This window comes from Prionailurus viverrinus, chromosome D1 (assembly GCF_022837055.1).
Source record: "Prionailurus viverrinus isolate Anna chromosome D1, UM_Priviv_1.0, whole genome shotgun sequence".
NCBI lineage: Eukaryota > Metazoa > Chordata > Mammalia > Carnivora > Felidae > Prionailurus > Prionailurus viverrinus.
Window position 1 is genome coordinate 16870311 of NC_062570.1, and position 17563 is coordinate 16887873.

The window sequence follows — 17563 nt, forward strand, 5'->3', positions numbered from 1 at the left end:
TACTTTTCAACACTGTCCTGTTTGATTTATAGAAATGGTGATTGCGATTCCTATCAAGTTGTATTTATCTTTCTACTTTAGAAGCTAAAGCAGGAGCTATATTGCTTCTTTAATCTTTAATATAGCTATGTATTGGTGACATAGAAATCTTAGTCCCTTACTAACTGAAACTATACACAGAAAATGTAACCATTATTTTAGGCCTCAGGTACAAAGGTATGTTGGCTTGTAGAGTAGGACCTGAGTTAGGGGGAAAGAGCTGACACTGGTCTGAACTTTGAAAACAACTGACACTGTATACTGAGTCAGCATTCGATTATTATGGGGAAGTTGTGAGGTAAGAGAAGAGGAGGAGGGAAGCTAGAGGGTAGAATTTGTGGTTACTTAGGTGTAGATGTTTGGTGTCAAAGGTAATAAAAATGGGAGCACCTGGGTGGCTCAGTTGGTTGAGCATCCAACTTCGGCTCGGGTCATGATCTCATGGTTTGTGAGTTCGAGTCCCGCTTCGGGCTCTGTGCTGACAACTTGGAGCCTGGACCCTGCTTGGGATTGTCTGTCTGTCTGTCTCTCCCTTTCTCTCTCTCCCCCTTTCTCTCAATCTCTCTCTCTCTCTCTCTCTCTCTCTCTCTCTCTCTCTGCCCCTCCCCCACTTGCTCCCTGTCTCGCTCTCAAAAATAAACATTAAAAAAAAATGACTTCCTTCTTCAAATACCTCATGAGTTAAAGTAAAACCTGTATTACTTGCTACTGCTGGAACTTAAGAAAAGTTTTGTCTTCAGGGTATTTATAAAAAAATAGAACAGTTGTGTTCCTTTGTGGCTCTTTGGAGAATCGTTAGAACATATTGTATGAATTGAAGTAACTGCTGACAGAATTTTGAAAAGTATTGCTTACCTCGTAATAAGCTAAATATCCATCACGCCTCGTGGTTCTAAGATTACATGTTTAGACGGATTCTGCTGATTAAACTCAGCCTTATACACAGCACTCAACCATAAGCCAGCGGCCTTAAAATGTTCCTGAACAGAGTTTCAACTCAGATCAGTTACAAAATGCTGTGACCCATGGGCTTTTATAGATATTTAATTTCCTTTTAAGAAGTATGATGCTTATGGTGCACAACTCTGGTGGTTTTCAGAAATGTAAGTTGGCTTTTTGGGGATGCATCCTTGAGTAGGAAAGTGTCTCAAATTGATTTTCAGTAACTATTTCAGTCAGCACTTTGAGCTGCTCTTAGGTGCCTGGTGCCATTACATCCTTGTGGTCAATAACTTTCCCTTTTCTTTTCTTTCTCTCTTTTTTTTTTTTTTTTTTTTTTTGTGGCTTCACAAATTAAAATAGCTTTCTGCTCATTATGATTTTGGTGTGTATATTTTATCTCTGATCCAGCATCGTGCTGGACCCTTGGTAGATCTCACTGGAACATTCTTTGAAAAGATGCCAACACAGCTCAGTCATCCCAGACTCCCTTCTTGCCCCTGCTTCAGACTTGGCTTAGAAGTCAACTCTCAAAAGAGAGGTTCCTAAGACGACCCTCTCTAAAACAGCAACTCTCAGGGGCGCCTGGGTGGCGCAGTCGGTTAAGCGTCCGACTTCAGCCAGGTCACGATCTCGCGGTCCGGGAGTTCGAGCCCCGCGTCGGGCTCTGGGCTGATGGCTCAGAGCCTGGAGCCAGTTTCCGATTCTGTGTCTCCCTCTCTCTCTGCCCCTCCCCCGTTCATGCTCTGCCTCTCTCTGTCCCAAAAATAAATAAACGTTGAAAAAAAAAAATTTTTAAAACAGCAACTCTCCATGACTCTCTTCTCATAGGCTGCATTGTTTTTCTTCAAAGCACTTTTCTCCCACCACCTGATGCTCTCCCACGGGAACAGGAATGCCAGAAAGCCAGATTTTGTTTTGTTCATAGCTGCATCCATCCCTAGAGCCTAGCACTAGCAGGCAGTGTTTTCTGAAGGTATAACGAAGGTTAGAAATGGTGGCAGCTGCCCAAAGGGATGTGAATACCCGTTAGAAATGGATTTAGCTCTCGTGTACATAGATAACGATAGTTCAAGAGGGGTTCAGATGACATGAGAGCTGCGGTGAACGTGCTGTGGGTATTTGAGTGGTTCATTACTTCTAGCTGGCTCCTTAGGAAATGACATTTAAGCTGCGTCTTATTTCAGACTAGGGAAACTGATAAGCAGAGGCTTACAGGTGGGAAAGTGAACAAGGGTAGTATGTATGAGAAAAGATGACGTATTCAGTTTGGCTAGAACATACTCGTGAAGAAGTAAGAAATTAGTTAGAGAGGTAGCTTAGATTCAAGTCAGCGGAAAGTCTTCAAATCAAAACTGAGTTTGGGTTTTGTCCCCCTGGCAGTGTGGAAATTGTTTTTTCCCCTCCTTAAAAAGGCAGTTATATATGTGGCATGATTCACCTTCACAGGAGGAGACTGGAGACTGAAGTCTGTTTTTGTTACTGTATTTAATTTTAATTCCAGTTGGTTAACGTACAGTGTAATAATGGGGTGCCTGGGTGGCTCAGTTGGTTAAGCGTCTGACTTTTGATTTCGGCTCAGGTCATGATCTTGCGGTTTCATGGGTTCGAGCCCTATGTCCATGCTGAATCTGCTTCGGATTCTCCCTCTCTCTTCCCCTCCCCCGCTTGTTTTCTCTCGGTCTCTCTCAAAATAAATTTAAAAAAAACCTGTAATATTCGTTTTAAGATGTACAGTTTAGTGATTCTACACTTGCACTCATCACCCCGTGCTCATCATAACTGCCCTCCTTGATCCCCACCATCTGTTTCACCCATCTCCCACCCTCCTCCCCTCTGCTAACCATCAGAGTTCCCTGTAGTTGAGAGTCTGTTTCTTGGTTTGCCTATCTTATTTCCTTTACTCATATGTTTCTTAAATTACATGTATGAGTGAAATCATATGGTATTTGTCTTTCTCTGCCTGACTTATCTCACTTAGTGTTATACTTTCTAGCTCCATGCATGTGGTTGCAAATGGGAAGCTTTCATTTTTTATAGCAGAGTAATAGTTCATTGTGTGTGTATACACACACACACACACATCTTTATCCATCAGTCAGTGGACACTTGGGTGCTTCCATAATTTGGCTATTATAAATAATGCTGCTATAAACATAGGGGTGCATGTATCTCTTTGAACCAGTGCTTTTGTAATTTTTGGGTAAATACCCAGTGGTGCAATTACTGGATTGTAGGATCGTTCTATTTTTACCTTTTTTTTTTTTTTTTTTTTTTTTTAAAGGCTGAGACCTAATCATAAGACTAGAGACCACTCCCCTCCTCCTCCCCCTCACCCTAACCACATTTTTTTGGTAATGTTTATTTTTGAGAGAGAGACAAAGTGTGAGCAGGGGAGGGACAGAGACAGAGGAAGGCACAGAATTTGAAGCAGGCTCCAGGCTCCGGTGCTGTCAGCACAGAGCCCGAAGTGGGGCTCGAGCCCACCAACCGGGAGATCATGACCTGAGCCGAAGTCGGACGTCAACCCGACTGAGTCACCCAGGCGTCCCTATTTTTACCTTTTTGAGGTACCACTGTATGGTTTTCCACAGTGGCTACAGCAGTTCACTTCCTACCAACTGTGCATGAGGGTTCCTTTTTCTCCCCATCCTCACCAACAATTGTTTCTTGTGTGTTGATTGGAGCCATTCTGACAGGTGTGAGGTGATATCTCTTTGTGGTTTTCATTTGCATTGCCCTGATGTTGAGTGATGTTGAACATCTTTTCACGTGTCTGTTGGCCATCTGTGTGGAAGACTAAAGTTTGAATTGTGGAGTAGGTGGGGGAGGGTAGCAACGAACTTCAATTAAAATCATGTAGTTTAAAGGTAGGAAGACAACAGTGGTCAGCAAATTGACAAATAGGTCAGATATGGAGAATAAGGGAGGTGGAAGAAGCCGAGATAACTCTAAGCTTTATATTATATATATATATATATATATATATTTCAGAAACTCTTTATTTAAAAACATTTTTTTTTAATGTTTATTTTAGAGAGAGAGAGCACGCACATGCGCTCCTGCGTGCAGGCGGGGAAGGGGCAGAGAGAGAGGGAGACAGAGGATCCAAAGTGGGCTCTGTGCTGAGAGTGGAGAGCCCGATGTGAGGCTTGAACCCATGAAACCGTGGTGAGATCATGACCTAAGTCGGAGTTGGATGCTTTACTGACTGAATCACCCAGGCGCCCTTCTAAGGTTTTGAACTTGTGGGAAGTAAGATGGTGTTGTCATTACAGAGAATATGAAGACAGAACAGATTTGAGAAGGAAGATTAATTTAATTTTGAACATGTTGCTTTGAGGTGTTAGCATGTGAATGGAGAAGTATAGTTGGCAGTTGGAAAGTTACCAAATTTTAAGATTTGGGAATCGCTTGCAGAGTGGTTTCTCAAGCTTCTGATTGTGAAGGAAGAGTCAAGAGATTACACGGAGAGAGAAAAGAAAGTAGCCGAGAGCATATTCTTGGGAAGTAGCTCTGTTGAGAGAATAGGAAGAAAAGCCAAAGAAAGACAAAGCCAGTAGGAGAACCAAGAGAGGACAGCATGAGAGAAACCAAAGAAAGATACTTTCAGGAGGAAATAAGAGTCCTGAAAAAGCTGTTAAAACCTTGCGAGTGTGATATAATATCTTCTTGGTCATATTATACATATATTACTCTGCTGTACTGTTTAGCATAGTTTGTTTTGTTTTTTGTTTTTTTAATATTTAAGTAACCTATATCCGCAGCGTGGGACTTAAACTCACGACCCTGAGATCAAGAGTCGCATGTTTTCTGTCTGAGCCAGCCAGGAGCCCCAGCATAGTTCTTTACACATAGTAAGTTCTCAACAATTTAGCATAACTTAAGGAAATCCTGGGCTCTCACTTGTTTCTCTTTAAAGATTAACATTTGGCAGAATGTGATCTGTGTTTATTGAGGTTCAGTCTACTGTGTCCCGCTGACGACTTGAAAGTAAGGTCATTGGGAATAATTGGTGCTTTGAACGTTTTCTACCAAGTTCTGTGTTGCAGAATTCTTCTGAGATATATTCGTGATATATTCTTTCTGTTTGTTTGTTTTTAAAGTTTATTTATTTTTGAGAGAGAGAGTAGGGGAGGGACAGAGAAGGAGGGAGAAACAGGATCCCAAGAGGGATTGATGCGGGACTCAATCGCACGAATTGGAAGATCATGACCAGAGTTGAAATCAAGAGTCAGATGCTAACTGCCCGAGCCACCCAGGTGCCCCTAAAAATTTTATTTTTAAGTACTCTCTATACCCAGTGTGAAACTTGGAACCCACGACCCCAAGATCAAGTGTCGCATGTTTTACCAGCTGAGCCAACCAGGCACCCCATTCTGTGATACAGCCTTGATCTTTATGATTTTTGTTACAACTTTGGTAAAATAGTAAAAGTTCTAGCAAGCCGTAATGGAAGGATCTCCGAGTGCCAGGAGGAGAACTGCTGATGCAACTCAGGGATTGGATAAGTGCTTGTATTCCTGTCTCACACTTGATCTGTTTAGCATATGAATTATTTTAAGACTCTCTTCAAGGAATATATTATCACTTTTGTAGGTGCTTTCAGAAAACAAATAGGAAACTAGAAAGAGAATAACTTGCTACAAGTGCAGGAAGACATATCAGGAAAGTGGAGCGGATTTGTTGAAAAGCTGACTGGAAAGATTTCAGTAGCATTTTGCACAAGAGTCAGGGCCAGAGAGACTTGGTTACTTTGGTGCAGCATTTTATACATTAAAGACAAAGATGGGATCTCCATTATAACAGAAAGAGAAAAGTCTCTCTCTATTAAAGAGAATTTTTAGATGATCAAATTTGATTATGAATTGACTTGAAATTTTATAAGCCACTCATGACAAGAACAGACTTTTGAATACAGAAATACCAATGATTGAGACAAAGGGAAGGTAGTGCAGCCGGTAGCTGGTTTGGTGCTTAACAGTAAAGCATCTGTCTGTATCTTTTCTGTGTGACAGCACATTAAAGATAAGAAAGGTAATCTGATTACAGTATGCACCTAGGAGTGCCTGGCTGGCTCAGTGGGTGGAGCATGTGACTCTTTAATTTTAGAGAGAGAGTGCTAGCAGAGGGGTGGAGAATCTTAACGTGTGCAGCTCAGTCCCACGACCCTCACATCATGACCTGAGCCAAAATCAAGAATTGGACGCTTACCCGAATGAGCCACCCAGGTGCCCCAACACAGTGATTACATAACTCAGTACATTAAGCTGTGTGGCATCTTTATGATTCCATTCATTAAGCAGAGATTAAACAGGCTATTAGAATAAGTTCCCTGATTGTCAAAGCAGAATAGTAGCATATTCACTTAGGAATTTTTACAGGGTTTGGATTTTAGCACTTCAGTTTTGGTATAGGATGAGGAGTTGTTTTGGTAAAACTTAACCTCTTTAAGGTCTGATTTAAGTGAAAATATTTGTTAAATTGAGAATTGTAATTTATTAATTTATTAGTAATTTATTTTTTAATTTGTGTGAGTCATATGATGATTTGTTTTAAAATCCAGAATAGCTTATACAAAGCTATTCTGATTATTTTGCTTTTTTAGCATTTCCTCTCTTTTGTGAGATTAGTCGAGGTGTTCAAGTAAGTACCTTTATTTGAGTCCTCTGTCATCTTCACAACGTGGATTTGTTCATATTAGTGAATACTCAGAGGTATTTGGCTTGAGTTAGATTAAAAGCCTCAAAATATATTCTGTTAAATTTTTTCTATTTACTATAGGACATCTTTTGAATGGAGGGAATGGGCGTGGATCTAGTGAGTGCCACAGTCTTTGTTCTATCTGCATCTTTCATATGATGTTAGAGCAAAAACAGTTTCTGAAGCCCTGCTTTGAACACAGATGGTATCACAGAGTATTTCATATGTCAACAGCACAGTTCCTTCCTCTCTCCTTTCCTAGTTTTATAATATCTCTGAATAATATTGATCAGAAAGTATATTGGAAGAGGTTCTTCGTAAATGTATATTCATGTTCATATTAATTACACACCTGACTAGGTTGATTTCAGTGAATTTAAAATAAAAATAACTTTATGTGTTTAATTATTGCACTTCTGACCATTTGTAGGCGAAACCTAACCAAACTGTCACTGATCTTCAGCCACATGCTGGCGGAACTAAAAGGAATCTTTCCAAGTGGACTCTTTCAAGGAGACACATTTCGGATTACGAAAGCAGACGCTGCAGAATTTTGGAGGAAAGCTTTTGGGGAGAAGTAAGTGCCCAAATAATTTGAACTATGAAAAACTAAAGCATATGTTTTGGCCTTTTGTGTATTTTTAAATTTTTTATCTAATTTTTAACTTTTTTTCCTTTTTTTTTTTTTAATGTTTATTTTATTTTGAGAGAGAGAAAGAGTGGGGGAGGAGCAGAGAAAGAATCCCAACCAGGCCTGCTCAGCACGAAGCCCGACACAGGGCTTGATGTCACAAGTGATCTCACAAATGTGAGCTGAAATCAGGAGTCAGATGCTGAACCAACTGAACCACCCAGCTGCCCCAACTTTTTTTTTTTTTTTTTTTTTTAACGTTTATTTATTTTTGGGACAGAGAGAGACAGAGCTTGAACGGGGGAGGGGCAGAGAGAGAGGGAGACACAGAATCGGAAACAGGCTCCAGGCTCTGAGCCATCAGCCCAGAGCCCGACGCGGGGCTCGAACTCCCGGACCGCGAGATCGTGACCCGGCTGAAGTCGGACGCTTAACCGACTGCACCACCCAGGCGCCCCTGCCCCAACTTTTTTTAAGTAAACTCTAACCCCAGTGTGGAGCTCGAAATCACAACCCTGAGTCATATGGTCTTCGGACTGAGCCCCTACTTATTTTTTTATGAATGGAATAATATGGGAAAGCATAGAGAAAAATAACGAACATGAATGTACAGTAGCTTCCCCCCTCCCCCCCTTACCTGCAGTCTTACTTTCCATGGTCTCAGTTCCCTGCGGTCAACTGTGGTCCAGAAGCAGGTGATCCTCCTGATACTTCATCAGAAGGTCACTAGTAGCCTAACACTACATCACAGTGCCTACGTGATTCACCTCCCTTCATCACATCACTTAGGCATTTTATCATCTCACATCACCCACCACAAGAAGGGTATGTACCGTAAGATATTGTGAGAGGGAAAGATCATATTTCCATAACTTCCATTACAGTATATTGTTACAGTTCTATTTGATTAGTTATTGTTCTTAATCTCTCAGTGTGCCTAATTTAGAAATTAAACTTTATCTTAGGTGTGTGTGTATAGGACGGAACATAATATATATAGGGTTTGGTATTTACCTGCGTTTGCAGGCATCCACTGAGGGTTTTTGCAAAGTATCCTTTGCAGATAAGGGAGGACGTACTGTATCTGCTTCCCTGCTTTGATGTAAAGAGTTAACTTTTTTTTCTTTTTGGAGAAAATTTCGCAGATTCAGTTGAGACCCGTGCTCTTTGTTTGAATATCTATTTCTTTTTCTCCCCATCCGTTCTGCTGTTAGTGGACATATGTTTCACATTATTTGCTATCACAAACAGCGCTGAGGTGAACAAAATTATATTCACCTTCATAGGCAGGAGCTTCTTCATAGTTCCATGCTAGGAGCAGAATAGCCAAATCAGGGGGTTTCACATCCTCTGCTTTGCCAGATATTGCCCAGTTGCTTTCCAAAGTGGTTATACTAGTTTATATCCCTATGAGTAGTGTACGTAAATTCCAGTAGCTCCACAGTCTGGCTAACACTGGTGATGTGAATTGGGTGTCATATTTTGCTTTATAGTCCTGATGACATGGGAGACTGAGCATCTTTTCACAAGTGTGACCAGTCAGGATTCTTACTCTAACTTGCCTGTTCCTCTTCCTGACTTGTCCTTTTTACTACTCTTTCTCCTCTTGTAAGATACGGATTGTCTGTTAGTTACTTACATTACAAGTATCTTCTAATCTGTAGCTGGTTTTTCCACTTTCCTTATATCGTCTTTTGATGTATAGAAGTTTTAAATTCGACAGACAGATTCATGAATTAAGCTTATGCTCTTAAGTATTAATATAAATGTTCTTGTATGTCCTCTGAAACTTTGGATCAAGGAAATGAAAAGATAGAAAACAATAAAACTTTTTCATCGAATATAGAGATCCTAATGTAAATTTCTTTTTAAATGCCACCTTTTTCAAAATATGTGTAAATGTAAAACATAGAATAATTAGTGATTTCAAAATCTGGGTAAAGAGGATGGGAATAAGTTTAACTTTGTTTCTTTTAACTTAATAACTACATTAGAAAAGAGTTCAAAATGCCACTTGATGTCTTAAAACTTTTCAAAGGCAATGAGCTTGTATTTTGAGAAATAGAAATCCCATAGTATCTGGTGCTTGCCTTATCTGGGGTTTAATCACTTATATTAATAATTTATTCCTCATCCTTGTCAAACTCTGTTGCTCCTGTGCCATAAGCCTATTTCCTCCTGTCTCATCCTTGGGAGTGTGAGTTCCTCAAAGAACTCAGGATGTATTTCATGCTTTGAAAAAGTTATTTTGGGGGCCCCTGGGTGGCTCAGTCGGTTGAGCTTCTGACTTTGGCTCAGGTCATGATCTCGTGGTCCGTGAGTTTGAGCCCCGCGACAGGCTCTGTCCCTACAGCTCAGAGCCCGGAGCCTGTTCAGATTCTGTGTCTTCCTCTCTCTGTGCCCCTCCCCCACTCACGCTTTGTCTCCCTCTGTCTCAAAAATAAACAAACATTAAAAAAAAAATTAAAAAAAGAAAAGAAAAAGTTATTTTGGGGCGCCTAGGTGGCTCAGTTGGTTAAGTGTCCAACTCTTGGATTTTGGTTCAGGTCATGGTCTCACGGTTCGTGGGATCGAGCCCCATGTTGGACTCTGCCCTGACAGCTCGGAGCCTGCTTGTGATTCTCTCCCCTCCTCTCTCTGCCCTTCTCCCGCTCGTGCACGCGCACATGCGTGTGCGGTCTCTCTCAAAATGAATAAATATTAAAAAAAAAAAAAAAACTTAGTTTAAACGTAAGCTTTCTGTTAACTGAGGCCTGGCCAGAGGTTGCATTTATTATATAAAAAGAGTAATTTCCTCTCTCTTTCCGTGCTTCCCTAAATGGAACAAATGTGTGAAGAAAGATGAGAAAGGGGTTAGTTTGTGACCTTCTGCCAAAGAATAGTGGAAGAAGATGTCTCTGTTACTAATGTACGCATTAGAAAGTTAAGAAATACATCGTTTACTCCCTTTCTCTTCTCAATCCAAAATATAGCTTAGCTTCTTTAAGAGAATTGAAATTGGTTTTAAGACCTCATGTGGCTTTCTTTTCCTTGGTTATTTTAGCAATGCCCAGAATTGTCTGTTGTCTCACTCAGTGCCTTCCGTCCCACCCCCCACCCCCCACCCAGGACAATAGTCCCTTGGAAGAGTTTCCGACAGGCCCTTCACGAAGTGCATCCCATCAGTTCCGGGCTCGAGGCCATGGCTCTGAAATCCACTATTGATCTGACCTGCAATGATTATATTTCAGTTTTTGAATTTGACATCTTTACAAGACTCTTTCAGGTAGGATACTAAAAACAAAACTAACAACTAGTTGTTGCCACTTTTCTGAAGAGAGAGCTCTTTAAAAAAGTAACATTTGAAAGTTTATTGTATAAAAGTATTTTTAGTCTAGAAATTATAAGCAAAAAAACCCCCACTGCCCTGTATTTTTGTTTATTTATTTATTGGTAAGAATAACTATATGATCTGCTTTGTTCACCTCATATTTATTATCTCATTTTGTTAGTGAGTAGTCTTCTTTCGCATTGTCTTAATGGTTTTGGAACGTCCAGAAAATGGGTATAATATGATCTATTTAATCAGTTTCCTGTTGCTGGACATTATGTGTTTCCAACTTTTTCTCCTATTGTATTGAAATTCTTGACTGTTAATATTGAGAGCTTCGAAAGAGCTCATTTATTTCTTTCCATAAAGATAATGTGCATGTAGCCAAACTCGCATAAGCCTTTGTTTGCAACTTCTTAGTTGCACGTGTGGGTCCTGCTGTTTCTCTGATTTTTTTGTTTGTTGCCATTTAACCTCACTCCTGTCAGTAGCACTGCGTTAGAATGTCTTGAATTTCATTTTATGAAAAAAATCTTTCTGTAAGTGTTTATTTGTTTTTTCTTAGTTTTTGTAAGCTCTTATCTCAACCGTGTTTCCCTCAGAGTGACAACATAATTCAAAATTTGTGAGAGTCAATGGAGAATTTATCATTGAGAATCAAGGTTGTTTTCCTTCCGTTTTTCATTGCTCTGAAGTTGGTTTAGGTCTTGAGCTGAGTGGTCTGATTGAACTCTTGTTCCCTTAGCCGTGGTCCTCTTTGCTCAGGAACTGGAACAGTCTTGCTGTAACTCATCCCGGATACATGGCTTTCCTGACGTATGATGAAGTAAAAGCTCGGCTCCAGAAGTTCATTCACAAACCCGGAAGGTCAGTTCCTTGAAGCAAAGAGGTTTATCCTCCTATATTTTATTCTCTTGTGACCTTTGCCAGAAAGGAGGAAACACGATCTTATGTTAGTTCCCCAGCGGCCACGTTTCTTTACTGGGATTGCTGTCTGTTCACCAGAGGAATTGACGGATTCAGATCTTAGGGTTTGATAAATGCTTTCAAGCCACTTAAAAATTGAGCTTATGTGTTTCTTGCTTTTGCTCTGTAGTCATCGTAGAATCTATTATTGGTGGTCCTTTTGATTTTTGTCTCTGTCTCAGCTTCCACCCGAATACAAGTATGTAAAAGGTTCTGTTCCTCACTGTTCACAGTTACATTTTCCGGCTCAGCTGCACTCGTCTGGGTCAGTGGGCTATTGGGTACGTCACTGCTGACGGGAACATTCTCCAGACAATCCCACACAATAAACCTCTCTTTCAAGCCCTGATTGACGGCTTCAGGGAAGGCTTGTGAGTATCTACTGTTTGTCATCTGCTGGAGTCTAGGAACTTAGGGGTTGTGAAACTTGATCATCAGTGACTTTATTCCAGGGTTCTTTTACAGTTTCAGATTCAAGGAGCATCTTAACAGGTTATATTGTTTTGACCTCCAGGTTCTGTAGGACTTTTGTTTTTATTTAAAAGGAGTCATAGGGGTTGGCAAACTATGGCTCGGAGCTGTTGTTAGCTATGAGGCTGGCTGTTGTGGTACAGCCCGCACCTAAGACAGGTTTTCCCTTTTCAAGTGTTACTTAAAAAACAACAACCAGAGAAGAATACATGACACAGACAGACTTACGTGGCTTGCAGAGCCAAAAATAGTTACCGTCTGGCCCTTTACTGAAAAAGTTGTCAGCCTCTCAGACGATAGAGCCTGGGGCGTTGTGGCCTAGAGAAAGAGCTATCAGTGTTTGGGAATATCTTCTTGGAACTGTTCTGTTTTTGTTTTGTTTTGGTTTGGTTTGTTTTTAGAGAGAGAGAGTGCAAGTGGGGGAGAGGGGCAGAGGGAAAGAGAGAGAATCTTAAGCATGCTCCATGCTCAACATGGAGACCGATGTGGGGGTTGATCCCTCAACCCTGGGATCATGACCTGAGCCGAAATCAAGAGTCGGATGCTCAACCTACTGAGCCACGCAGGCGCCCCTGTATGTTTTTTGAAGTATTAGTAAGATACATCTTTGTACTTACGCAAAACTACCCTTTTAGAATGAGAGAATTGCTAGATAAAATTTGTCTGTCTTGGTAGCAGTTACAAATTAGCTTTAGTAAAACCCCGAGGCTGGTTACTCTTTTTACAGCTATCTGTTTCCAGATGGACGGAATCAGAATCCTGACCTGACAGGCTTGTGTGAACCAACTCCCCAAGACCACATCAAAGTGACCCAGGTGAATTTTGTTGTATGGTATAACCATAGCTCTGGAGGCAAGCTTTTGTATGTACTTTACAGAACTGACAGTTCTATTGTATTAAGTGAGTGAAACATTTACATTTATGTATTTTTATCCTTTTTTTAATGTTTATTTTTGAGAGAGACAGAGGGCAAGTGGGGGAGGGGCAGAGAGAGAGGGAGACAGAATGCGAAACAGGCTCCAGGCTCCGAACTGTCAGCACCGCGCCCAACGTGGGGCTCGAACCCACGAACCTCAAGATCATGACCTGAGTGGAAGGCGGGTGTTTGAGCCACCCGGGCACCCCAGAACATTTACATTTTAAACCATTGACTAGATTAGTGAATTTATGTGTGTGTGGTTTCTCTAAAGAACTTAAAATAGGACCGAGACCGAGTGCTTTTTTTCTCTTTTAACGAGAGACTATTGACCACTTTCGTACAAGCAAAATTTGTATAGAAAATAAGTCTTTAGTTTTTCTGTTGTTAGTATTTACACTTACAATCAGTAACAGTACAGTTACAGTTCAACAAATACCTGAATGGGCTGAGTAATCTCTTTAATTTCTTTCTAATCAAAGGAACAATATGAATTATACTGTGAGATGGGCTCCACATTCCAACTGTGTAAAATATGTGCTGAAAATGATAAGGATGTAAAAATCGAGCCCTGTGGACACCTCATGTGCACGTCCTGTCTTACGTCCTGGCAGGTATGGATCCAAAGCATGCATTTCCCCAGCTGTGTAATCACTCTGAAGAATTGGGGATTGTGTATCCTTTACAGATAAAAAGGATGACCTGGCTTCTGGGGTAGGTTTTAAATTTTTGATTTCTTTTTTCGTCTCTAGGAAATGCATTTCCCAGTGGACAGATCTTGTCAGTACTTTGAGACGTGTCTGTTACCATCTCCTGTTTCTTCCGCAGGAATCAGAAGGCCAGGGCTGTCCTTTCTGCCGATGTGAAATTAAAGGTACTGAGCCCATTGTGGTAGATCCGTTTGACCCTAGAGGAAGTGGCAGCCTGCTGAGGCAAGGAGCCGAGGGAGCTCCCTCCCCAAATTATGATGACGATGACGACGAACGAGCGGATGATTCTCTCTTTATGATGAAGGAATTGGCTGGTGCCAAGGTAAGACTGCAGTGCAAGAGACTGTGACAGACTGCATGCTGAGTTGTGCTTTAAAGCGATAGAGCACCTGCTGACATCGATCTACAAGGGGTCACAGTAGCTTACGTTTACTGAGTATCTGTTATGTGAGAGAGACCATGTTAAGCACTTCCCTTATTTTAACTCCTACAGTCCTATACTCATGTCTCCTCCAAAGGCCAGACATTCCGCCTTTAAGGCCCATGCCCTGTGTCCTAGACAGGGCTTTACTCACGTAGCTTGTTGGAGAAAATGAGGGGAGTATAAAAAAATGGGACCCTATTTTGCTGCTGTGAGGAGAATGCGGTCTTCTTGCCTTCTTTCCTAATTAATGTTGTGGCATTAGAAGGTTAGATTGCGGGGGGGCGGGGGTGCTGAGGCACTGTTAGTAACCAAATAAATGACAACCGGCGGTAGGAAGTATTGTGTAGAAACTAAACAAACTGGAAAGGCCCTGGTAAAGAGAGGAAACATATAAAGGCCGGGAAAGGATGGGATCAAATTCTGTAACATGAGTAGGTAGGGTAAAACAGATTCATTCCCAAGTAAGAAGTAAGGCAGTCCTTGAAGATTTTAGCCAATATAGGGCAAACAGAAGCTTCTGATACGCTTTAGGTTCTCTAGTTTAGAGTGTTACAGATCATCGGCAGCTTTCTTTCGTATCATCCCCTTACTGCCTGGCACATAGTAGGTGCTCAGTAAGTATCGAAAGAATGGATTGATCTCTTAAATGATTGTATCCATTGGGTCTCCTCTCTGTTCTCAGTGCCACTGCCTTATTTCAGGCTGTCCTCCTTATCTCTTCTTCCTGCTTCCAGAACCGTTGGTCTACCGTGCAGACTTGACCACCTCATTCCTTTGCCTCATACTCTTACCCCAGACTTCTCATTACTTAATGGGTTAAGCCATTCTCCTTTCCAGGCACTTTGCCCTTATAATCCTTTCTGCTTTATGTTTTATGGTCCAGCAAGGCCAAACCACTAAAAATCTCTCCATGCTTTTGTCTTGGTGGTTTCTATGTAATTTAGTGGAGATTTCATTTCCTAGGAAACCTTTCCAGACTGTTCCCTGCCTCCTCCATCCACCCCTAGTTCACATGTATTTACGCACATATCTAGGTCTGGCCGGGTGTCTCTAGGACGCTGAATATGTCCGCCATAGAACTTACCACCTTGTAATATTTTATAAATGTATTTCCTGGTATGTTATAAATTCCCACAAAGCAAGAGCCATGTCTCATTTGTAATTTACTCCTCAAAATCGAGCACTTAGTAATTGTTTTGAATGTTTGGGAATTGAAACCGCTTCAGAACAGGATTGATAAATCTGTCTATACTGTATCAGTAATGGATAGTGGAGGAAATCTGGAGTGAGGTGTACATTTTTGGTTTTTTGAAGTGGACAGATTTTTTTTTGAAGTTTTGGCCTCTTAAACAGGCTCTTTGGTTCCAAAGTTTTGGTTCCAAGCTGCCTCTAAAGCAGTTTTATATTCTTACATAAATTTCTGTGTGTTCATTCATGAAAATCTATTCGTAACTCCTGGAATATTAGGGAAGCTGAATAAAAGGATAGAGAGGTGAACTTTCATGGATGTATTTGTTTGAAATTAAAATTACCCCTTTATGAAATTTTGTAGATGAGTAATACTGTGGAGAAATAGGAATCACATTCAGTGTTGATGTGGGTACAGATTAGCCCATCTTTTTGGAGGACAATTTGACATCTATCAAAATGTGTAATGTTTAAACTAGCAATTTCAGTTTTAGCGATTTATCCTGAATGGGACACCTGGGTGGCTCAGCCGGTTGAATGTCCGACTTGTGTATTCCGCTCAGGTCGTGATCCCAGGGTCGTGGGATCAAGCCCCACGTTGAGCTCTTTGCTCAGTGTGGAGTCTGCTTAAGATTCTTTCTCTTTCCTCCTCCCCTGCTTGCACGAGTGCTCTCTCTCTATCAAATTAAAAAAAAAAAAAAAGAAAAGAAAAGAAATACTCAGATAAGCACACAAAGATGTGGATGTAGTTATTCTTACAGCATTGTCTGCAACAATGAAAACTCAGAATGAAGTCACATGTCCAGCAGTAAGAAATTATGATACATCCATGTGCTTGTATTCTATGGCTGCTGTAACAAACGACTGCAAATTTGGCAGCTGAAAACAACACAAACTATTGTTACCGTTTCCAAGAAGGTGGGAAGTGCAACACTTGTGCCGTCAAGCTAAAATCAGGCTGTCAGCAGGTCTGTAGTTCTGTCTGTAGGCTCTAGGGAAAGATCCATTTCCCTTCTTATTTGGATTTGGCAGAGTTTAGTTCCTTGCCAGTTGTAGGATCAAGATCCCTGTGTCTTTGCTGGCTGTCAGCTCGTGCTCTTCCCAGCTTCCAGTGGTCAGCTGCATTCTTTGGATCCTGGACTCCTTTCCTCCTCCTCCTGCCTTATCTCTCAGAGGTTCTCTGCTTTTAAGGACTCTTGGGATTAGATGGGCCCATCCTGATAATCCAGGGTAATTCCCCCATCTCAAGATCCACACCCTTAATCATATCAGCAAAGTTCCTTTTACCAAGGAAAGTAAGGTATCCACAGTTGCTGGGTTTTAGGGTGTGCATGAACATCTTCGGGCTGGGGGACAGGGAATCCTCATTCTGGCTACCACAGTCCACATAGTGGAATCCTCTGCAGAAGGAGTTCAGTTTACATACACTTCAGTGGAAAGCTGTCTCATGTGTATATCTACATATAGATTTTAAAGTTTATTTATTTTGAGAGAGAAGGAGAGAATGTGAGCATGGAAGGGGCAGAGAGAGAGCGAATCCCAAGCAGGTTCTTCGGTGTTATCACAGAGCCCCATACAAGGCTCCATCCCGTGAACTGTGAGATCGTGACCTGAGCCGAAACCAACCGAGCCACCCAGGCGCCCCTGATGTATATTGTTTTAAAAATAACTGTATACTATGTATAGTGTCACCTTATTTTTGTAAAAAAAAAAAAAAAAAAAATGCTTGTAAAAAATTTTCTTAATGTGATCTGTATGAATGATTTTAAATTTATTCATTTAAATAAAAGTATAAATAAAAAGTACACTGTAATAATTCAGATCAAGAAAAAACAGCTTCGTGTATTATCAGTTGGCTATTCCATAATTTATTTATAGTCTTTCCTGTTTTAAAAAAGATTTTATTTTTAATTAATCTCTGCACCGAACATGGGGCTTGATCTCACGACCCTGCGATCAAGAGTTAGATGTTCCACCAACTGAGCCAGGTACCTCAGTTTATGTAGTGTCTGTCTGTCTGTCTGTCTGTCTGTCTGTCTCTCTCTCTCTCTTTTTAATTTATTTTTGAGGAAGAGTGTGTGAGCAGGTGAAGGGCAGAGAGAGACGGAAAGAGAGACAATCCCAGGCAGGCTCTGTGCTATCATTGTGGAGCCTAGGTTGGGGCTTGAACTCAGGAACCGTGAGACCATGACCTGAGCCAAACCAAGAGTTGGATGGCTTAACTGACTGAGCCACCCAAGCGCCCCCAATTTACGTAGTCTCTCAA

General features: G+C 41.1%; 1 protein-coding gene across 2 annotated transcripts in view; it reads left to right on the forward strand.

Moving 5' to 3' along the window:
- CBL (Cbl proto-oncogene) overlaps positions 1-17563 on the forward strand; it is an 84920-nt gene that overhangs the window by 43748 nt on the left and 23609 nt on the right. For both annotated transcript variants that reach the window (XM_047876811.1, XM_047876812.1), the window contains 7 exons: positions 7112-7258; positions 10421-10577; positions 11368-11489; positions 11822-11959; positions 12787-12874; positions 13458-13589; positions 13804-14007. In XM_047876811.1, coding sequence (XP_047732767.1) covers positions 7112-7258; positions 10421-10577; positions 11368-11489; positions 11822-11959; positions 12787-12874; positions 13458-13589; positions 13804-14007 — 988 coding nt within the window. The remainder of the gene's footprint in view (positions 1-7111; positions 7259-10420; positions 10578-11367; positions 11490-11821; positions 11960-12786; positions 12875-13457; positions 13590-13803; positions 14008-17563) is intronic.